At 33.3% G+C, this 24,237-nt stretch overlaps 1 protein-coding gene across 3 annotated transcripts in view; it reads left to right on the forward strand.

The window, feature by feature from the left end:
• ERCC6L2 (ERCC excision repair 6 like 2) overlaps positions 1-24,237 on the forward strand; it is a 119,355-nt gene that overhangs the window by 6,918 nt on the left and 88,200 nt on the right. For all 3 annotated transcript variants that reach the window (XM_081066810.1, XM_081066809.1, XM_081066811.1), the window contains exon 3: positions 16,741-16,860. In XM_081066810.1, coding sequence (XP_080922936.1) covers positions 16,741-16,860 — 120 coding nt within the window. The remainder of the gene's footprint in view (positions 1-16,740; positions 16,861-24,237) is intronic.

Here is a 24,237-nt window from a genome sequence, read left to right on the forward strand (position 1 = left end):
TAGCATTCTGAATCTCGACCTTATACTAAATAATCACTCTGGATTGTCAGGAGTGTTTGTCTAGTTTGTGATTAAGTCCTTCCGTGTTTCTTCCTTAGAAATGAATGTAAGCTATTTTATTCTTCATGGTACTTCCATTGTTAGTAGAACTCAAAGGTAAGTCAAAAACTTATTTAACATGTAAAAATAGGCAAATAATGGGACTATGTATAAAGCTGTGCTGTCAAAAGCAAGGGTAAAATTAAGTCCTTCAATAATCATAGTGTATTACCATTAGGCCTACGCTCTGTTCCTTTAAGGCCAGGCAGTGCACACAGTTCTAGGCTTACACATTGAAGATGCTAAGTAATTGCTTGTGGAATAAATGAATTTGCTTTCTCAGAAGAGGAGGCAAGAATAAAGAAGGGAGCCTTCTGGATACTTCCGCCTGTGACTAAGATACATAGATGAATACTAGAGGAAAATAAATAATAAAGCCCTTCTGTAACTATCTTTGCGTATACTTTTACTGTTTTTGCCCATGATAGAATGATTTTTCTCATACTTTGACCAGCCAATGCCTGTTCATCCTCAAAGTCAGAAACATGAGGGTGCTATAAAATGTGACCTGCAGTTTAGGAACCCCCACCCTAAAACTACTAAATACAATTCAAATTCTTCTGCATATTTTAGGCTCAGATTTAGCTTTCTTCTCTGAAGCACATGTTACAAAGATATTCCCTTTATTTTACAGTTCATAGGATTGTTTTTAAGGTGATCTTACTGCATAATTTTATATTACCCGACACACTGAAATCACTGGAAGGCTTTGAGCTGTGTTACATGCTGTGAAAGTCTTTGAGGGCTCATCGCCTGAAGATTAGAAAAAAGACTCTGTCTTAATTTTGACACTAAGGGTTTGTCTGATTCTTGGGGACTAGTTGTCTAGTTCTTGTAACTCAGAGAATAATTTCAACATGATTAGGCCTTCCTACCAACAGTGTATGAGAGTTATGGTTATTCCATATCTTCATAAAATTTGGTTTTGTGATTATTTTAGCAGTTTCGTTAGGTATCTGTGTATGTGTTTGCTTGTGTGTTGTTTATATACTTTAGTAAGGTGTAATTGACATACAATAAATTGCATAAATTTACAGTGTACAATTTGATAAGTTTAACACATATGTATGTGTGTATATATATATATATATATATATACATAAATATATATCCAAGAAGTGATCACTACAATACCACAGTCAAGATAATGAACATATCTATCACCCCCAGAAGTTTCCTCATGTCCTTTTGTGCCTGTGATATGTTCAACACCAATAATTCATCGTCTACTACTTTCACTTTTAGTTTTTATTTGGACTAAGAAATTAAATTGGGAAGGAATGCAAAACTCTAGATTTTTATGAAAATGTCCCAATATTTTATAGCATTCCCACATCTACTTCAATAGGTATTTTGAAAATGACACCCCTTTGTACATTCTCCTAATATTTAATTAGCTAATATAACTATAATAAGTAATTTCAACTGGATTATACAGATTTGGGAAACTGACCTTTGATAATCAAACAGTTCACCTGATAGGAAGGTTGATGAATGGGCACCTACTATAGAGTGGTGGTTCTCCAGTGTAATCTCTGGACCAATAGCATCAGATCACCTAGGAACTTGTTAGCATTGTAAATGCGTGGATCTTACCCCAGACATACTGAATCAGAAACCCTGGGAGTGGGACTCAGCAATCCCTCCAGTTAATTTGAGGCCCACTAAAGTTGGAGAACCTTTGTTCAGACTATTGTTTTTCAGACGGGATGGAAAACTGGTGAATTGGTTCAGTGGAGGTTGGTCAAGAGTGTTTATTTAGTCTATGTGAATATTTATGTATAGGATGATGATCATTTCACTTTTTAAAAAAATAAAATTTTAGAAATGGAAATGATATGAGAGACAATCTTGTTCAGCTTATTTATTAAATGACTTACCTATCTGAGGTCATATACAGGAAGTAACCATTTTCATTTCTATTCAGTACTCTTTCTCCTGTCTCTACCCTTTGCTGCCTCTATCTGGCAGTCTTTTATTCAGCTTTTAATTAACTGTATTCATTTATTTAATGAGTTGACATTTATTAAGCACCTAATGTGAGTCAGGCTCTGTGACAGGCAGTAATATAGATACACATGATCATAATATTTATATGTTCACAAATGGGTGATAAAAATGAATGAAACCAAAGAATCATCATCCAGTCTGGTGAGTAGAATTGAGAGAGGAAGGCTTCAAAGGGAAGTTGGCATTTTCATCCTTTGCTCTTTGTTGGGTTTGCTTTTGAACTGCCACCAAAATTTAGAATTAATTTGAGCGGTATCAATTAGGACATTAGAGGTTTGCTTTTTCTCTTTTTCACTGAAGGCATAGCTCTAGTACAGTGTTTGAAAGGTTTATCATAAAAGAAGATCTCATTTGTTGTCAGAATTTTTTAAAAATCTTAATTTGGTAATTAGCTTTCATAGGCACAAAGTCTTAAAAACGATTAGATAAGTACAATATGTGTTTTACATATTTATATCCCCATCTGCTATACGTTTTGAGCAGCAGAGGAAAGAGAAATTTGTAAGCTATAGAGATTTTCTTTGAATCTTTGTTTCTGTATTACTAGATATTACATAATCAAAGATGTCACTGAAGGATGTCATTTTAAAAAGATGTATATAGTAAACTTCAATTCTGAGAGAAATGAGGAAATTGCTGATAATTACAGCTTTCTTAGGTCATTGTTGATATCATTTTTTGGATAATATGATCTTAGATTCAAAAGTTATACTAAAATTTTAAAGTTCTGTAGATCACAAGTCATGTGGTTCACTCAAGAATATAGTAATAAAGAAAAAGTAATATTGACTGTATTGTCATTCATGGAGAAAATGCCATAATTTCCAATGTGAGAGACTAATTAACCTACAGAGCTACAAACCCTTTAAAGCAGAAACAAAAATGTCCTCTTGTTTTAGAGATAAATTGCTTTTCTTTTGGCATGTATTCAGATTTTAGGAGTAGAACTTTGTAAAGATAAATGGACTAGTTCCCTTTTCAAAACAGCTCTTCATTGTTTGTAAACAGGCAAAAATCATCATACTTTGTGAAGTAAGATTCAGAGTACTCTCTCACCTTTTTATGTCCCAGGGAGATGAAAAATGAGGAATATAGACTTTTTTCCTTTGGTCTTATAAGAAAGAGACAATTTTTTTTTTTTTTTTTTGCTATGCCTTCTGTTGGTCTAAGGGAAGGTTTGTTGCATTATTTCCCTGCCTCTGATTTACTCTGTATATCATGAACTGACTGTATGTGAGGAAAATGACCTATAAAAATGTTTGCCTGATATTTAAAAAGGAATGCCTGTAAAAACAGAAAGCTTTCCCAAAGTGATATTTTATTTCTGAAATGCAGTCTTTGGACTCAATTTTAGAACTATCCCACATTTAAAAATGTTTTCTTTAATTAGTTTTATAAACCTTCATTGTAAATATGTCATTCACCTTCTGTGACTTAAGATTTTGATTGACCTCTACTGTGCTAGTATAGCGTGATAGGATGGCTAGACCTCCACCTTTGCTTTCTCAGAGTGGGGTCCAGATAGCAGAGACTACATTTCCCAGTTCCCTTTGCACATCTTGGGCTTGTGACAGGTTCGTCAATAGAAACTAGGGTAGAAATGCTGAGTGCCAGTTACAATCCTGATCTGTGAAATCCTCCTATGCTATTCTTCCCATTCTCCCTTTTTCTATCTGCCTTTTAGATGTTGACAACATTACTACTATCATTACCTTAATATAATCTAAAAGTTTGTCAGTGGCTTTAATTAGCTTCCCCAGTTAGTGTGTATTCTCAACTAAAGTCAAATTTATTTTTATTTCAACTTACTTTTTTCGAGGTGGGTGCGTAAATAATCTTAAGAAGTAGTGTAGATTATATAAGAGAGATACAAAGATTTTTCTTTAAAATTATTAGTGGTTAGTGAATTAAATTGTAAAGCTGATCCATAATTAGAGCTTAAAATTTAGTCACCTATGAAACTTTTTATAAATATGAGATTCTTAAATAAATAGACATTTCACATATCTTTGTTTCATGGAATTTGACAAATTAAGTTAGAATTAAGAATGTATGGGTGGCCGGTTAGCCCAGTTGGTTAGAGTGTGGTGCTGATCACTCCAAGCTTGCAGGTTCGATCCCCACATGGGCCACTGTGAGCTGCGCCCTCCTTAAAAAAAAAGAAGAAAAAAAAAAAGATTGTATATCATCTTAGATGAACAGATTGAATGATGAGTTACCATAATCAAGAATATAGTTATTCTATAATGAAACAATCCAAAGATGAGTTAAGAGCAATGCAATAAATTTGAGTTTTATATTACTCATTTAAATGTTCACATAATGTCTAATAGGTATCTTTTTTGCCTTTTTAGTAGCTTTTAAGGACCAGTTGCCTATAAATCAAAACAATATATGTATCAATTTTGTATGTATGTGTGTCTTTAATTACAGTGTGATTACTAACACAGCACAGTATGCTGTTCAATGTTTTTTGACACACATGTGTTCTATAGAGTCTAAAATCAAGATATGAAGGATTTCCCTTACCCTAGAAATTTTCCTCATGTCTCTTTCCCGTCAATACCCCAGTTGCCTAAATTTTTAATTATAAATTTTCTGTGATTCTTTGAGTATTACATTCCAACAAGTGGTCAGAACCTGAAATGTTATGAATATTTACATCAAATGGAATTCAGTGAATTTTAAATTTAGATTACATATTTTTTGAATACAAAGCATGAATAACGTTAAACTTAACTTACTAAAATAATTATAAAGTGGAAATTGTGGGTATGCATCAGAACTGTTTTACTGAGGCTACATTAAAAATATTTAAATTGTCCAGTGCTTTAACTCAGTTATTTGTGGCATATCCTTTCTGCCCCCTTTAATCAGGTTTTACATAGAGCATCAGCCATTTTGCTTACATCACTTGCTTGGTGAATTCTTCAGTAACTTTCTGTTCATGGATTTATTTTTTCTCAACGGTGCTTCTTCAATTCATCTCCTTTCCACCCCCCCCCACCCCCAGGATCCTCCTCCAAGTCAGCTGGATTTCAAACTGCTGGAGGATAGAAATAAGCCTTTCATCTAACCTTTTCCAGCACCCATCACAGTACCTGGCATGTAGTAGGTAATACATATATTTTTATTAAATGCACTCATGAAGTTTAATTTGAATTGGGTAATTGTATGGTTATAGCTTATATTTAATGATCCCTATGTGCCAGGTTCTATGATAGATGTTTTCTATTAAGCATACATGTTAATTAGGCGTTATTGTCCCCATGTTATTGATGAAAAAATTGAAATTTATAGAGTTACCGTAAATTGCCAAGATCACATATAAAGTTGGTTGGTCAAACTCCAAAGTCTTCCATAACTCCTACATTACACTGCCTTACATAATGTGGATTAGGAATGCAAATTTTGTTAGAAAATTTTAAAACTCAGCACAAGCTTGACCATTCTCGTATATCATTTTATAATCTTTTAGATAAAAATTTGCTGAAAATATTTATTGTGATGTACAAAATTGTATACAGGGTATAAAGCCTTAAGTGGAATGATGCTAACAAAAATAGCTCCTGTTTACTGAATCATTAATAGGTACTAGTTTGATTTTTTTACTATTTTTAAGAGGTAAAATAATATTGATAATAACCTAAAATAGACAAATTCATGCTCATAAAAAAGTAAACATTAATTTCTTTGTTGTGGTGAAATTCACATAATAAATTAACCATTTTAAAGTATAGAATTCAGTGGTGTTTAATGAATTCACAATGTTGTTTAACCCCCATGTCTTTCTAGTTTCAAAACTTTTTCATCACCACAAAATACCTTATACCCTTTAAGTAATCACTCTTTATTATCCCCTCCCACATTGCCCAGCAACCATTAATTGGCCTTCTGTCTATGGATTTGCTTTTTCTGAATATGTCATCTAAAAGGAATCATACAATTTTGGCCTTTTATGTCTGGCTTCTTTCAGTAAATGTTTCCGGGCTCATCCAAGTTGTAGCATGTATCAGTACTTCATTCCCTTTTTAGCTGAATAATATTCTATTGTATATAAATACTACAGTTTATTTATTCATTCATGCTTTGTGTACATTGGGATTTTTCCGTTTTGGGCTGTTATGAATAATGCTGCTATAAACATTTGTGTACAAGTTTGTGTGTGGATATTTGCTTTCATTTCTCTTGTATATATACCTAGGAGTGGAATTACTAAGTTATGTGGTAATTCTGTGTTTAACTTTTTGAGGAACTATTCCATTTTCCACAGTGGCTACTATTTTACATCCTCATCAGCAATATATCAGGTTTTCTACTTCTCTGCATCCTTGCCATCACGTGTTATGTTCTGTTTTCTTCATTGTAGCCATCCTAGTGCATGTGAAGTGGTATCTCATTATAGTTTTGATTTGCATTTCCTAATGACCAATGATGTTGAACAATTTTTCATGTGCTCTTTGGCTACCATGTTTCCCCGAAAATGAGACCTAAAATCAAGGATGACATCCCCTGAACATAAGCCCTAATGCGTCTTTTGGAGCAAAACTTCATATAAGACCTGGTCTTATTTTTGAGGAAACATGGTATTTGTGTGTATCTTCTTTGTAGAAATGTGTATTCAAGTTATATCCCCCTTACTCCCCCACCCCCAATTCACGTGTTAAACTAATCTAGATGTGTCCCTTGAGAGATATCTAGCTGGTGAGGATGGAGTCCTTGTGATGGGATTAGTACCTTTGTAAGTACTAGAGACTCCAGAGAGGTTGCCTCCTGTCTCCGTAATCCATCATCTGAGAATACAATGAGAAGATTGCCATCTGCAGGAAATGGGCCCTTACCAGACACTAGATCCGCCAGCTCCTTGATCCAGAAGTGAGATATAGAAATTTTTTTAGATTTCATTGGGGAAGGGGAACAGGACTTTAATTGGGGAATAGTGTGTACTTCCAGGACTTTTTCCAAGTCAAGTTGTCCTTTTCAATCTTAGCTGTGGAGGGTGCCGTTCAGCTTCAGGTTGTTGTCCTTTCAGTCTTAGTTGTGGAGGGCGCAGCTCAGCTCCAGGTCCAGTTGCCATTGCTAGTTGCAGGGGGCACAGCCCACCATCCCTTGTGGGAGTAGAACTAGCAACCTTGTGGTTGAGAGGATGCGCTCCAACCGAGCCATCCAGGAGCTCAGCGGCAGCTCAGCTCAAGGTGCCGTGTTCAATCTTAGTCGCAGGGGATGCTGTCCATCATCCCTTGCGGGACTTGAGGAATCAAACTGGCAACCTTGTGGTTGAGAGCCCACTGGCCCATGTGGGAATCGATCCGGCAGCCTTCAGAGTTAGGAGCATGGAGTGCCAACCGCCTGAGCCACTGGGCCGGCCCCTATGATAATTTTTTTATAGCAGCCCTAAGTAATTAAGATACGTTCTTTGCCCTTTTTTTCTTTTCTTTTCTTTTTTTTTTTTAAACTGAGTTGTTTGTCTGCGTATGTATGGGTTTGTTTCTGGTGTTTCTATTCTGTACCATTGTTCAGTTTGGCTATCCTTTTTGTTAATTACTTTCTTGCTATCCCTTGTCTGTTTTTATGCCTTTGTATTTCCACGTAAAGTTTTAATCAGTTTGTAAAGTTCCATGAACAAATCTGTTGGGGTTTTGATTAGGAGTGTGGAGTTCAGTTGTACTGAATTGAATTGCATTTATAGAACACTTTGGGGGAGAATTAAGATGCAGCAATAGCTTCATTTATTTAGAACTTTAATTTTTCTCAACAATGTTTTATAGTTTTAATATGAGCCTTACACATATTTTGTGAAATTCACTCACAAAACTGATGCAGCAAGAAATAGAAAATAATCATTCTTAAGTCTATTTTTGATGGTATTGTCAGTAGAATACTTTTCATTTAATTTTCCAATTTTTTGCTAATGGTACAGTAGTTTCCCCTCATTCTTGGTTTCATTATCTGCAGTTTTAGTTACCTACAAGGTCTGACAATTAAGTTTGCTGTCTCATCCTAGAAAAAGTGCTACATACCTCATTGCTGAATATCAAACACTACGGTCACCTTCAAAGTACTCCTTTGGGAGTCTATGTGCTGAAACCAGCGCCTACTCCACCCTTCAGGCAATTTTGGAACTCGTTTTCTGGAATGCCGTTAGAGCTGTCGTCATATTACCCTTGATGTCCTGAATGTCATCAAAACGTCTTCTTTCAATATTTCCTTTATCTTCAGGTAAAGAAAGAAGTCATTGAGGCCCAGATCAGGTGATTAGGGTGGGTGTTCCAATACAGTTATTTATTTACTGGCTAAAAACTCCCTCACAGACAGTGCTGTGTGAGCTGGTGCATTGTTGTGATGCAAGAGCTCCTTTGGGACCATTTTTGTACACACCTTTCTCATGCCACGATTTTTCAGTTAAGATTTTCCTGTATCTCTGTCAATGTTTACTTGGTCTGCTATGCTTCTCACAGTCAGTCAACGATTTGGACACACAATTCGATGAATTTTTGCAATGTGTTTGTCAGTTCTGCTCATTACTGGCCGCCCTGACGTCTCTTCATTAGACAAACGCTTAATCTGTTTGTACACTGCCGTTTTCTTCATGGCATTATCCCCATAAACTTGGACTAACATGTCCCTGATTCCACTTCCACCCCTGCCAAGTTTAACAAGAAATTTAATATTTATTCATTGCTCTAATTCAAGCTCAGACATTCTCGCAAGGACACACAAAAATATGCAATAACAATAATGAACGCTACTCAGTTAGACACCGCCACACGTCGACACGAACACAGCTGTGCGACACAGATATACCAAGGTTACGAAACCTTACCGAGCCAATGTAAGTGCACAGTGGCGAGTTTGTGAACTTAACTGTCAGGCCTTGTATGGGCAATCATGGTCTGAAAATATGAAATGGAAAATTCCGGAAATAAACAATTCATATGTTTTAAATTTTGCACTGAGTACTGTGATGAAATCTTGAGCCATCCTGCCCTATCCTGGCCAGGACATGAGTCATCCCTTTGTCTAGGTTAGTATCTGTGCTGTATATGCCACCTGCCCGTTAGTCACTTAGTAGCCATGTTGGTTATCAGATTGACTGTTGCAGTATCACAGTGTTTATGTTCAAGTAACCCTTATTTTACTTCATAATGGCCCCAAAGCTCAAGAGTAGTGCTGCTGACAATTTGGATATGCCAAACTGAAGCCATAAAGTGCTTCCTTTAAGAGAAAAGTTATGTATGTATAGGAAAAACATCATTTTGTTTATATACATGTATATATACATAGTCGGTCTCTATCTATCTATCTATCTGTCTGTCTGTCTGTCTGTCTGTCTGTCTGTCTGTCTATCTATCTATCTATCTACCTACCTACCTATCTATGTATATCTGTCTATCTACCTATATATATCTGTGGTTTCAGGCATCCACTGAGAGTCTTAGAACATATCCCCTGCAGATAAGGGGGGACTCTGTATATAAATATCAACTTTATTTTTGTATATCGACCTTGCTAAATTCGTCACTTATTCTAGTAGTTGTTTTGTAGATGCCTTAGGATTTTCTGTATAAATAATTATGTCATCCATAGAGGCAATTTAACTTTTTAAATTTTTATGCTTTTGATTTCTTTTTTTTTTGGCTGCATTACTGGTTAGGTAGGACCCCAGTGCATTTTGAATAGAAATGACAGAGTAATATCTTTATCTCATTAGGATCTTAGAGAGAAAACATTCAATATTTTAGCATTAAGTATATTAGCTATATGATTTCTGTAGTATCTTTTATCAGATACAGGATATTCCCTCTAGTCCTACTTACTTACTGGAATTTTTAAATAGCTAACGTGTATTATATTTTCAAATAATTTTTCTGCCTTTATTTAGATAATCATGTTTTTTTCTCCTTTATTCTGTTAACATAATATATGAATCAGTATGATTTATGTTGACTGGTTTTTTAATGTTTAACCAATATTTATTCCTGGGATAAACCCAATTTGGTAATGAGGTATTATTTTTATATATTACTGGGTTCAATTGCCTAATATTTTAAGAATTTTTACATTTATATTTATTGCAGATATTGGTGTATAATTTTCTCATAATATGTTTATCCGGTTTTGGTAGCAGGGCTATGTAGAACTCATAAAATAAATTGGGAAGTGTATCTTTCACTTCACTTTTCTGAAAGAGTTTGTGTAATTTTTATCCTTAAATATTTGATGGAATTTACTAGTGAAATCTTTTGGACCTGGAGTTTAAAGGAAGGTTTTTGATGATGAATTCAGTTACTTTAATAGATACTGTGTTTCCCCCAAAATAAGACCTAGCTGGACAATCAGCTCTAATGTGTCTTTTAAAATTAATATAAGACCCAGTCTTATATCATATATATCATATCATATCAGGTCATGTCATATCATATCATATCATATATCATATTAATTATGCCAGGTCTTATTATATAACACCAGGTCTTATATTATAGTAAAATAAGACTGGGTCTTATATTAATTTTAAAAGACGCATTAGAGCTGATTGTCCAGCTAGGTCTTATTTTCGGGGAAACACGATATGAGGCTATTTGGATTATCTGTTTCTTGCTATGTCAGTTTTGATAAATTGTAGTTGTCAAAGAATTTATGCATTTCATCTAAGTTGTCTATTGATTGGCATAAAGTTATTTGTGGTATTCCTTTATTATTTTAATGTTTGTAGGGTCTGAGGGATACCTCTCTGCATTCCTAATGGATTCTTTGTATAGTCTCTGTTTTATTCTTGATTCAGCTGCCTTAAGTTTTATTGATTTTGTTGATCTTTTCAAAGAACCAGCTAGCTTCTAGCTTTGTTAATTTTCTCTATTGTTTGGTCTGTTTGGTATTTCACTGATTTCTGCAATTATCTGCATTATTTTCTTTCTGCTTACTATGGATGTATTTTGCTCTTCATTTTCTAGCTTGTTAGAACCTTGAGTCATTAATTTCATACTTACCTTCTTATGCTTTAGATTTGTGTTCAACCATGGCTTATCTGCATCCCACGCATTTTTATGTGTTATATTTTAATTTCCATGCGATCAAAAATTTTTTCTAACTTTCCTTGTGATTTTTTTCCCCTTTGATCCTTGGGTTATTTATAAGTATATATTCGATTTGCCATTATTTACCTATTTCTTTCCCTAGGTATATCATCATTAGTTTTTTCTAATTTCACACTAGTTAGTCTGTAAGATTTCAGTATTTTGAAAATTTATTGAGAGTTTTTTTATGACCCATTTTATTGAACATACTATGTGCATATCAAAAGAATATGTAGTCTACACTTGGATATAGTCTATAAAATCAATTACAGATCAAAGTGATTGATAATGTTCAGGTTTTCTATTTTTTTTACTATTAATTGCTGGCAGGGAAGTTAAAATCCTCTCCTATGATTGTGGGTTTGTCTATTTCTCTCTTTAGTTCTAATAATTTTGCCTTCATGTATTTTGAAGCTCTGTTATTAGGGCCATAAACTTTTTTTTTTTTTTTTTATGTACAAGGAAGTTTATTCTACAATTATTTATTCTGGTAGAAGCAACAAAAATATATTACAATAAAGGAATGGTTAGATGGAGTATAATATATCCATACAACAGTTAAACAAGTTGTTATATGCCCATAAGCATCAATCAAACATCATTTTTACAAAGTATATTTGAACATATAAAAATTGTTCAAAATAAAATGTTAGGTACAAAAAAGCAACTATAGTATTATTCTCCAAGGGCCATAAACTTTTATGATTGTTATGTCTTCCTGATGAATTGAACCCTTCATCATGAATGAAATGTCTCTCTATTCCTGGTAATATTATTTGAAATCTATTTTATCTGATATTAAGATAGCCACTCCAGTATTCTTTTGCTTACTGATTCCATGGTACGCCTTTTTCAAGCTGTGTCTTTATATTTACAGTATATCTCTTGTACACAACTCTTATCTATTCTGACAATCTATGATATTGAATTGGTTAGTCCATTTGTATTTAATGTAATTCCTGTTTTGTTTGGATTTGGACATACCATTTTATTACTTGTTTTCTGTTTGGACAGACTATTTTCTGTTTTACTTTTCCTCCTTTCCTGCCTGCTTTGTGTTGATAGGATATTTTTTAGAATTCCATTTTGTTTCTTCTATTGACTTTATTTTTCTTTTCATTGTTTTTTTGGTGTTTGCTCGAGTGATGAAAATATACAGTTAACTTTTCACAATTTACTAAAAGTTAATGTACCACTTTATGTAAAATATAGGTATCTTGTAATGAAATAGGTCATCCTATTAAGAAAATAAGAAAATACTTTTCTTATTTTAAGGAAAGTAAGAGTGAAGAAAGCTAAGTATAATATCTGTAATGCTTACCTAACACCTAATATCTAAATTTTGAAGGTAAAACGAAACTTCATTCCCAGAATCTATCAAACTTGGTTTTGGTATATGTTCCTTTTTTTATATTTCTGTGTTTCATTTGCTAATATTTTAAGTTATGCTTCTTTATAAATAAGAGAAATTGATCTGTAAATTTCTTGTATTGTAATATTTTTGTCCAATTTTCTTATCATGTTGAACTCCTAAAATGAGTTGAGAACATTTCTTCCTTTCTCTAAACTTTGGAATAATTTGCTTAAGACTGGCAGTTTTCTTTGTGGAAGGATTATAATTTTGTATTTAGATTTCTTTAATAGTTACATATGAATATGTAAATGTTCTGTTTCCTTTAGTGTTAGTTTTGATGAGTTTGGTAAGTTCTGTTTTTCCTTCTCACCTAAATTTTCACAATTTTTGGCATAACATCGATTATTATGTCCTATAAGTATTTTTGTGTGTGTTTGCCTCTTCTCTTAGTTTCTCTTTTTTCTTTATCAGTTTTTCCAGGGGTTTATTGCTTTTTAAATCTTTTCACAAAATGATCATTTGCCTTTGTTGATCCTTTTTATTGCATGTTTTCGTGTTTTGTTAATTTCTGTTTTTTAAGTTTTCTGTTATTTTTATAAATTTTTGCAATAGGTTCTTAGCTATCTGGTTAGCAGCCTCTCTTCTTTCCTAATACATGCATTTAAGTCCCTAAGGCATAGCTTTAGGTATATTCCACATGTTTGATATGTAATTATTACTCATTATTATTCAATTTATTTTGTGATCTCCATTGTGAGTTCTTATTTAAAGCATATTCCTTACTTTCCAAACATTTAGGGATTTAATGCTTGTATTTTTGTTATTTCTAGTTTCTTGCATTGTGATCAAAGAACATGTTGTATATGATTTCTGTCTATTGAAATTTGCTTTATGATCTGGCATGTCAACTTTGGTAAATATTTCATGTGATACTGGAGTGCTCCAAAGAATGTCAGAAGAAGGTTAGTCTATATTCTGTAGACTACGGTAGACCTTTGACTGCATCGATCATGAAAAGCTAGGAGTTGCTCTGAAAGAAATGATCATGCCTCAGCACTTGATTGTCCTGATGTATAACCCATATCGTGGACAGGAAGCCACTGTCAGGACAGACTATGGAGAGACAGAATGGTTTCCTGTAGGCAAAGTGTCAGACAAGGGTGCATTTTAACTCCCTATTTAGTCTGTACACAGAATATATACAAAAAGCTGGGCTAGATTCAGCTGAAGGAGGTGAAAATAACACCATCTTACTGGCAGAAAGTAGCAATGATTTGAAATGATTTCTGACAGAAGTGAAGGAAGAAAGTGCCAAAGCAGGACTGCATTTAAACATCAAAAAGACAAAAATTATGAAAAGAAATACACAATAAAGACATTGACATTGTTAAAGATTTTGCTTACCTTGGTTCAGTGATCAATTCAAATGCAGACTGCAGCCAAGCAATCCAAAGAAGGCTAAATGGAAGGGCAGCAATGGAAGAATTAGGAAAGATCACCAAGAGCAAAGATGTGTCATTAGTGACCAAGGCTAAGATCATCTACACCCTTGTACTCTGTATGGATGGGAAAACTGGACAGTGAAGAAGGCTGATAGGACAAAAATTGGTTCATTTGAAATAGGGTGTTGGAGGAAAGCTCTGTGGATACCCTGGATCACCAGAAAGATGAACAAATGGGTCCTAGAGCAAATTAAGCCTGAAACATTGCTGGAGGCAAAAATGACAAAACTGATCAAGTTGTCCTACTTCAGGTACATCCTGAGAAGGCAGGGTCCTTTGGAAGACAGTAATGCTGGGGAAAACAGGAGGCAGCAGGAAAAGAGCAAGACCAAATATGAGATGGATTGACTCCATAAAAGAATCTTGAGAGTATGATGCTAAGTGAAATAAGACAGACAGAAAAAGCAGAGAACCATATGATTTCACTGACATGTGGTATATAAACCAAAAACAACAAAAGAACAAGACAAACAAATGAGAAACAAAACTCATAGACACAGACAATAGTTTAGTGGTTACCAGAGGGTAAGGGATGTGGGGGGAGGGAGATGAGGGTAAAGGGGGTCAAATATATGGTGATGGAAGGAGAACTGACTCTGGGTGGTGAACACACAATGGGATTTATAGATGATGTAATACAGAATTGTACACCTGAAATCTATGTAATTTTACTAACAATTGTCACCCCAATAAATTTAATAAAATAATAAAAAAACAAGAAAAAAAAACACATATCATTCAAAAAAAAAAGAATCTATAGGTGTGAGTCTATAGGAGCTGAGCAGGGCTGTTGATGACAGGACACTGCGGGTGTCACTTGTTCTTGGGGTCATCAGGAGTCAGCTGACTCTACAGCACATAATACACAAATTTTAAATGAAACTGTTTATCAGCAGTGTGTAGTGTTCTATCATATGTTCATTAGGTCAAGTTTGCTAATCATGTTATTCAAATAGTCTGTATCTTTACTGATTGTTTATTCTTAGTGAATTATTTCAAAATCTCCCATTGGGCTTGTGGATTTGTTAACTTTTATTTCTTGTATATTCTTCTAGTAATTCACCACAGATTACAACAGATATGCTTGATTTGTCAAAAATCTAACGTTAGTTAGTGCTTTTATTTCCTCCTGGACAGCATAAGGACCTCAGAATATCAACTATGTGTGCCCTTTCTGACTCAAATTTATTGTCATATTTTAAAATTCTTCTGTTATTTGATCCCAACAAAATAGTTTAATAATTAGTATTATTATTTCATAATGTCAGTATACATTTATATTTTCTACATACTTATCATTTTTGTTGCTCTTAATTTTCCCCTGCATCACTGAGTGTCTATATATAAATGGGATCATTTTCCTTGTGCCTGAAAACATCCTGTAGTTATTATTTTTTAGTGTGCCTCTTTTGGGGATAAATTGGCTCAGTTTTCGTTTGTCTGAAAATATCTTTATTCTTGAATGATATTTTCACTGATTAGAAAACTAGATTGCCTTTATTTTCTTCAGCACTTTCAAAGTACCATTCTATTGTAGAGTCTTCCATTGTTTTGGCTGCAAAGTCAAAGTCATTTGTTGAATTGTAGCTTTTTTATAGGTCATCTTTTATTTCCTCTGGATGCTTTTAAGATTTTTTTTTTAATGTCTCAAATTTTGCGTAGTTTTTTTTTATATATATAAAGCACATACTTGTGTTTTTTTTAATTTTTATTTATTTTTTGGCTTGATGTTCTTAGTGGATCTGGAATATATGGCTTGATTTTTTTTTTTTTTTTGGTCAGTTTTTTTTAAGTTTTCAGCCTTTATCTCTTCAAATACTTTTACTGCACCATTCTTTTTCTGCTTTCACTTGGGATTCATATTATAGGTATCCACACCCATGCTAAAAATACTATTTTCCTGTAGCTTTGCTAATTCTCTCATTTTCTGTTTAGGTTTTAATATTTATATAATTTATTTTTCTAAAGTAATGATCAATTCTTTCCCCCATATGGATATCTCATACTTTTCCCCTCGAATCTTTAAAACAACTCTGCCAGTATTATTTTACTACTTTCACATTTCTACATATTTTTACAGTTGTTCAAAGAGGTTAAAACTAACCGGCCCAAGTTCACATAGGTGCCAAGTAACTAAGCCTGAAATTTGAACCAAAGTCCAACTGATTAATTTCTCTTTCTCTTCATTAATTGAGGTTGTCTTTCCTTTTTTTCTATGTCTGTTTGTTTTTTTCACTTGATTTTTGGAATGGTGTGTATATTGATGAATTATCTTAGTCTATATTAAAATAACATTATCATTCCACCAATATTTATTGTATAAATAAGTATACAAATTTACAAGCTAAATAGTACTCCCTTATGGAGTTTATTTTTTGCAAGCAAAAAAGAATGTGCACAGTTTATTCTAATAGAGAATATGAATAGTTTCCACGGATTGAAACAAATAAGAAGATAACGTCCCAGCTGATGAGATAAAGAAATAATTCATTGAGTAGGTAGAACTTAATCGTGGAAGAAATGGCAAGGTGGGAATTTTCTTTTACTGTAATCAAGATTAACATGTATATTATACATTTGTTTGTTAATACAAATAAAGAAAACCAATATTAGTGTTTGTGGTAGTCATGTAAGCAGTAAAATAATGTCCATCATGATACGTTATACACATTAATTGAAAAAGATTTTCTTCCCCCAGGTTATTTCATTTTTGGCTGCAGTTTTGCATAAAAAGGGAACTCGTGAGGATATTGAAAATAACATGCCAGAGTTTTTATTAAGAAGTCTGAAAAAAGAACCCCCTTCTATAGCAAAAAAGGTAAGCTATCTGGAAGTATGCAACTCACGTAGCTGATATTGCAAGAACATATAGAAAATTGTAAACATCACACATTATAGTATAAATTTAAAACATCAGAATTTAAAAATATTATTAAAATACTTGTTTTGTAGATCTAATTTTTGAAGGATTATGAGTTTCTTCCTCAAGTTAAATATGATTGACTCTCAGAATAGCAAAATACAATTCCAGCTTAAACTTGTTTTGGGGTTTCCATCTTTTGCTTCACTAGATTTATATGATTTACTTTGACTAATTTATTTAAGTATCCATGAATGTGTATGTAAAGGCAGTTGAAGTTCATTATATTGTTTTTATTTATGTGAGAATGAAAAGGAGACAGTTGTAGATATTGGTGGCAGAGGCACATCATCGATAAAGTTGCTTAGTAGACTCCATCCCCAAAATACTAAACAAATTCTTCTTATACAAAGAATGTTGAAGTTGGCATCAGAAAGACTAAGGTCTAGCTAGACTTTTTTCTGTTTCCGCCCATGTGACTGACAATGCTATTCATATCCATACGTCAGCTTTCTCCTTCGTAAATGTATGTTTATAAATATCTTATACCTGAATACCTGATTTTTATTTAAAAAATGGAAAATTGCTAACAAAATATTGAAATGCAAAAAAAGTGTTCTATACTTATGTGTCTGACTTTCGTATTCCTCAGCATCTAGGAAACTCGATAGAAATACAGAAAGTGATTCTATGAAACCTTTATTATAGTATGGTAATGAAACTACTTTCCACAAATTTTAAAATAGTCTTATAGGTATGTAAGATTGCTGAGAAGTCAAGGTTTACTCTTCTGTATCATTAGGGGCTGAAGTGAATATTTTTGAGAGTATTTATTGGTTTAAGGCATTATAATTATTACTTTAAATTCACTTTGTTATTTTTAATAGCATAAATGGATTCTGAGTGTCAAATTCAATTTGATCCTAAAAAACACTATGATTCTTAATGTGTTCTAAATCTTCAAGAGTTCAAATACTGTCTTTAGCCCTGGATTCAGTTCTTTGTTTCTAAATGTCAGTGCAAAGATTACATGTGTTTTATATATCACTATGACAATTAGTAGAGAGAGGAGAGAGAAAAAATAGGTAAAGTAATACTTTAAATATTTTAAAATATTTAAAACATTTTACAAAGAACAAAAATGGGAGAAGAGAGAAGAAAATCATTTGATGGTGTGATGAAATATGCTAGTAGCAACCTTAATTGACACTAATGCCTGCCCCTCTCCTTTTTTTCCTCCCTCCCTCTCTCCCTGTCTTCTTCCTTCCCTCCCTCCCTCTCTCCTTCCTGTCTCTCTCCACACAAGTAAATTTCTTGCTGTAATATGCATTGCTATTTTTCTACCTGCTTCAGTTAAATTCTTAATTCATTTACTGTATTTTCAATCTTTTATTGTATTCTAATTAATTCCATTAGGGCTATAAATGTTCCTTGGAGTACTTACTTTGGCTGAATTCCATAATTTTGGATATGTAGTCTTTTCATTATTCTTTCCTAATTTATCTCTGACTTCAGTTTTTGTTCTCTTTTACTCAAGTACTATTTAAAAGGAAGTTTTAAATTTTCCAAGTGAATAGATAATATTGGGTGGGGCGTTCTGGGAGGGCTAACTTTGTTGTTGGTTCCTAGTTTTGTTGCATTAAATAGTATGGCCTTTGCTATTTAATTCGACTTGTGAATTGTATTGTTAAAATTCTTAATACTGGGGTTTTTAAAATTTTCTTTTTTGGTCTATTTGAGCAATTAAATCCTGAGGGATCTATATATGGGTATGTGTGTGTGTGTGTGTGTGTGTGTGTGTGTGTATACATATATGTATATATGTATATATACATATACATACATATATATTAAAATTTTGTGCTATGTCTTTCAGCTTCTTCATTTCTTCTTGTGTTTGTGCCACTTTTTGCTTGTTTAACAACTTCAGTTAATTGTTTCATAAATTTTGTGTGCTTGTATATTGCGCTCATGCTGGATTCACATTTGTCTGGGTGTAGGTAGAATTCTAAGTTCAAAATTTTCTTTTTCAAATATATGGTGATGGAAGGAGAACTGACTCTGGGTGGTGAACACACAATGGGATTTATAGATGATGTAATACAGAACGGTACACCTGAAATCTATGTAAATTTACTAACAATTGTCACCCCAATAAATTTAATTTAAAAAAAAATTTTCTTTTAAGGTTTAACAGGAATGATTGTACTGTCTTCTGTCACTCCATATTGCAGATGAGGATCCAGTGCTGAACTGACCTTTTTCCCTTGGAAAGGAAATTTTCTTTTTGTTTGAAAGTGTTTAGGACTTTTTCTTTATTCATGAAATTCAGAACTGTCGTGCAGGGCGGCCTGCTCTGGTGCCACTCCCCACATAAGAACGCAGGATATCGGTAGACCAAAAAGGAACACCCACGGAGCCATAGATAGAGGAGTCGTACCACTATATTCTCTCTGGCAGCAGGGCGCCTGCCAACCAAGCAACCAATCAACACAGCCCTGCAGTTACATCAGTAGCCAATTGGCTGACCGGTTACAGCTGATGGCCAACCAGTCACAGCTGATGGTCATTGACTACCAGAGCCAGCACCTCCCCAGTGAGGCAGAGAGTCTAGAAATCACTCTCTGGGACTCTGTCCCCACAAGAACTCTCCTCAGCCCCAACACTCACTGTAGAATTCTTCTAAAATAATTCTACTGCTTTAGAAAACTATACACAGTACTTTGTGTAGAGGGAACGGAGGACTAATGCTAGAATCAGCTTCTCGGAAGATAATTGTTCCTTCTTTAATTAATTACTCCGCCATTTCTTTTCATTGTTTTTTTTCATTTCTTTTTCAAGGAGTTCATTGATAGTATATAGAAACACAACTGGTTTTTTATATTGATTTTGTGTCTACCAACTCTACTGAATTTGTTTGTTGGTTCTTACACATTTTGGTGGAGTCTTTAGGGTTTTCTATATATATTATGTCATCTAGAAAAAGACAATTTTACTTATTCCTTTCTTTCTTTTTTTTTTTTTAAGAGGGCACAGCTCATAGTGGTCCATGTGGGGCTCAACCCAGCAACCTTGGAGTTATTAACACCACACTCTAACCAACTGAGCTAACAGGCCACCCTCTACTTATTTCTTTTCAATTTGGATGCCTTTATTTCTTTTTCTTACCTAATTGTGCTGGATAAGATATCCAATGCTATGCTGAGTGAAAGTGGTGAAAGTGGGCATCTTTGTCTTGTCCCTGCTCCTATAAGAAAAATTTTCAGCTTTTCACCATTAGGTATAATGTTAGCTGTAGCTTTGTCATATGTGGCCTTTTTTATGTTGAGGTACTTTTCTTCTAATCCTTATTTGTTGAGAGTATTTTTTGCTTGTTTTTAATCATTAAACAACTTTGAATTTTGTCAAATGCTTTTTTTGCATCATATGCTTTTTTTTTGCATCTGAAATGGTCATATAATTTTAATCCTTCATTTTGGTAATAGGATGCCTCACATTTATTGTTTTGCATGTTAAACTATCCTTGCATCTCAGGAATAAATTCCATTTGATCATGGTGTATGATCCTTTTAATGTACTGTTGAATTCCATTTGTGAATATTTTGTTGAGCAATTTTGCATCTATGTTCATCAGGGATACTGGCCTTTACATTTCTTTTCTTGCAATGTCCTTGTCTGGTTTTAGTATCAGGGTAATGCTGGCCTCATAAAATTAATTTGGAAGTCTTCCTTCCTCTTATTTTTTAGAAGAGTTTGAGAAGGATTGGTATTACTTCTTTAGATGTTAGATAGATTCACCATTGAAGTCATCTGGTGCTAGATTTTTCTTTGTTGGGAGATTTTCTGGTTCCTGATTTAATCTCTACTAGTAGTCGGCCTGTTCAGATTTTCTATTTCTTCGTGATTCAGTCTCTTGGTAGGTTGCACATTTCTAGGCATTTATTCATTTCTTCTAGTTTATCTCATTTGTTGGCATATAATTGTTCATAGTAGTTTCTTAATGATTCTTTGTATTTCTGTGTTGTCAGTCATAATGTCTTTTCTTTCATTTCTAGTTTTATTTAGTTCAGTCTTCTTTCTTTTTTCTTAGTCTAGCTAAAGGTTTGTCAATTTTGTTTATCTTTTCAAAAAAGCAGCTCTTAGTTTCATTGATCTTTTCTATTGTCGTTCTACCCTCTGTTTCATTTATATTCCACTCTGACTTTTGTTATTTCCTTCTTTCTACTAACTTTGGATTTAATTTGTCCTTCTTTTTCTAGTTTCTTGAGTTGAAAAGTTAGGTTGCTTTATTGAGATGTTTCTTTTCTCTTTATGTGAGCCCTTATCTCTAAACTTTCCTGTTTGAACTCCTTTTGCTGCACCCTGTAAGTTTTGATGTGTTGTTTCCGTTTTCATCTATGTCAAGATATTATTTTATTTCTCTTTGACCCACGTTTTGTGGAAGCAAATTGTTTAATCTCCACATATTTTTTAATTTTTCAGTTTTTCACTTGTAATTGATTTATAGTTTTATACCATTGTGGTCAGAAAAGGTGTTTGATATAATTTCAATCTTCTTAAATCTATCAAGACTTGTTTTGTGGCCTAATATATTATCTGTCCTGGTGAATATTCCTTGTGCACTTGAGAAGAATATGTATTCTGCTGCTAAGAAATGGATTGTACTATATATACGTCTGTCAGTTCTATATGTTCTAACGTGTAGTATAAGTCCAATGTTTTCTTACTGATTTTCTGTCTGGATGATCTTGTATTGTTGAAAGTGGAGTATTGAAGTCCCCTACTATTATTGTAGTGCTGTCATTTTCTCTCTTCAAGTGTATTATTATTATTTGCTTTGTATAGTTAGGTGTTCTGATGTTTAGTACATAAATACTTAAAATTGTTATATCCTAGATGATATAATTATCTAATGAGCCTCTTTGTCTCTTGTTATAGTGTTTGGTTTAAAGTCTATTTTTTCTGATGTAAATATAGATAACCCTGCTTTCTTTTGATTTCCATTTGCATGGAATACCTTTTTCCATCCCTTCACTTTCATTCTATATCTTGAAAGCTGAAGTAAGTGTCAGGTAAGCAGCATGTAATTGGGTCTTGTGTGTGGTGGGCTTTTTTTCTGTTTGTTTTTGTTTGTTTTTAATCTATTTAGCCACTCTATGTCTTTTGATTAGAGAATTTAGTCCATTTACATTTAAAGTGCCATTCCTTTTTATGATCCAGTCCTTTCAACTGCCTCAGCTCTTTGGAGGTTTTTTGTTTGTTTGTTTGTTATTGTTGTTATCATTTTTTAAGTTCCCTTGAGGAAAACTTACTTTTTTTTTGAAGTATTCCCTTACATAGGTATAGGACAGATTCCTCAGTTCTTCAAGTATGTCAGTTCTCATGTGCTCTCACACTGTTTTGACCTGCTGGTAGCATCGTTCCAGGCCTTTTACTACTACGGTATTATTGGTTTATTTTTATTTTTGTCATTTTTGTTTCATTGGCATCAATAAATAAAAAAATAGTTAATCATTTCAACTGTTCCATAAAGAAAGTTTTTAATCAGATTATAAGTGACATCCTACAGTATATCCCAGAAGTAAATCAGAACAAAAATTATAATTTTGTGTGGTGAAATTCTTAAAAGAAAAATTTATATTGATCCATTTAAAACTTTGTGCATTTTTCAAAGTCTATGAAATAGCTAGAGAAGGAATAAATTCCTTTATATTATTTTGCTAGTGCCATAATTGCACTGGAATCCTATAAAATGAATATTGGAACTCTTTGAAACTATCCTTTTAATGAATTGAATTTATAAATTAAGGAGTGGTAGTTTTGAGGTATGTGTTTGAGGTAGGTTTGAGGTATGATATGATACATCTCGTATATATTTTAAAACTTTTCAATAAATCATGTAAGAATGAGTGAAATAATGTTTTGCGCCAATAATAAATTCCTAAAGGAAAAGACACAAACTATGCATTTCCAATGTTAATTCTTGGAATGATTCTTTAGATATAGGCTAAGATTGGAATTCAGTCTTAATGAAAATGAATCATAGTAAATTCATTTTAAAATATTACTATCTAAATTTTATTTTCTAACTGATTGTGCTTTTGTGTATATTAAAGCCACATATAATTTATAAATCCCACTTTGTAAATTCTTTTACTGTTTATAATAGTTGATTTACTGTTCATTTAGTTGATTTACTTATCTTTTCTGCAGATAATTGTAATTTTACTTGTTACCATTCCCATATCTTATTAACTTTTCTTGCTTAATTGTAAGATTTGATATTTATTGATTTGCTATCCATAAGTGATATTGACCTGTAATTTTCTGTTAGGATAGAATGTCAAGTTTTGTTAATATTATTATGCTGTTTTTCTAAAAAAGATTGGGATTCTAGATTTGGATGACTAGAGTGGATTCTATACTAAAATTCCCACATATAATATATATATATTCCATATATATATATATATACACATACATATATCCCATATATAAAATAGCCACAGCATATTGGCTAAAGGAAAAGTTAGCAACTATGCACAATAGGGTATAAATTAGATTGGGCATTTTTGAAAGAATTAAGATTGTGGAGGTTGTTGCAAGGGATAGTTTTTAGAACTTTGTTGTTCAGTTATACATTTGCTATACAGTTGTGCCTTGTTGCTCATGGGCGATTGGTTCCAGAACTTCTTGTGGGTACCAAAGTTCGCAGATGCTCTAGGCCTTTATATAAAATGGTATAGAATAGTGCATGTAGTCAACCCTGCATATACTCTGATTCCCAACTGCGGATCAAAATACTGTTTTTTTAATCCACAATCGGTTGAATCCACAGATCTGAAACCCAGGGATACAGAGGGCTAACTGTATAGGCATATGTATTGGAAAAAATCTGCATGGATGTGGACCCATGCAGTTCAAACCTGTTATTCAAGGGTCAACGATATAGCAAACAGTCCAATTTTATAGTGTGTGATTTCTCTCTGTAAAGGTACATTTTATGTTTCACTTTGATTTTTCACTTCCTCCTATATGAAACCTTTGTTTCAATTCTGTTGGTCTGTCATTGTCCTCTGAATAGACAGTGCTATTCCTACCTTGGCATTGGCATGCATGCTTTCATTTATTATTTTGTTAATTGAACACCTTTGTTTTCTAAGCACCATACAAAGTACTGGAGTTACAGGGGTAAATAAAGTTCTGTGTCTCAAGATCATGGGCTTTCTGACTTAAGGTACTGACGTTGTATCGTGGTGGTTAAGAGTTTTGGAATTAGATGGATATGGGCTCAAATACTTACTTTGCCTCTTAATAGCAGTATGACCTTCCATA

The sequence above is a fragment of the Rhinolophus hipposideros genome, assembly GCF_964194185.1.
Source record: "Rhinolophus hipposideros genome assembly, chromosome: 11".
In the NCBI taxonomy this organism is placed as follows: Eukaryota; Metazoa; Chordata; class Mammalia; order Chiroptera; family Rhinolophidae; genus Rhinolophus; species Rhinolophus hipposideros.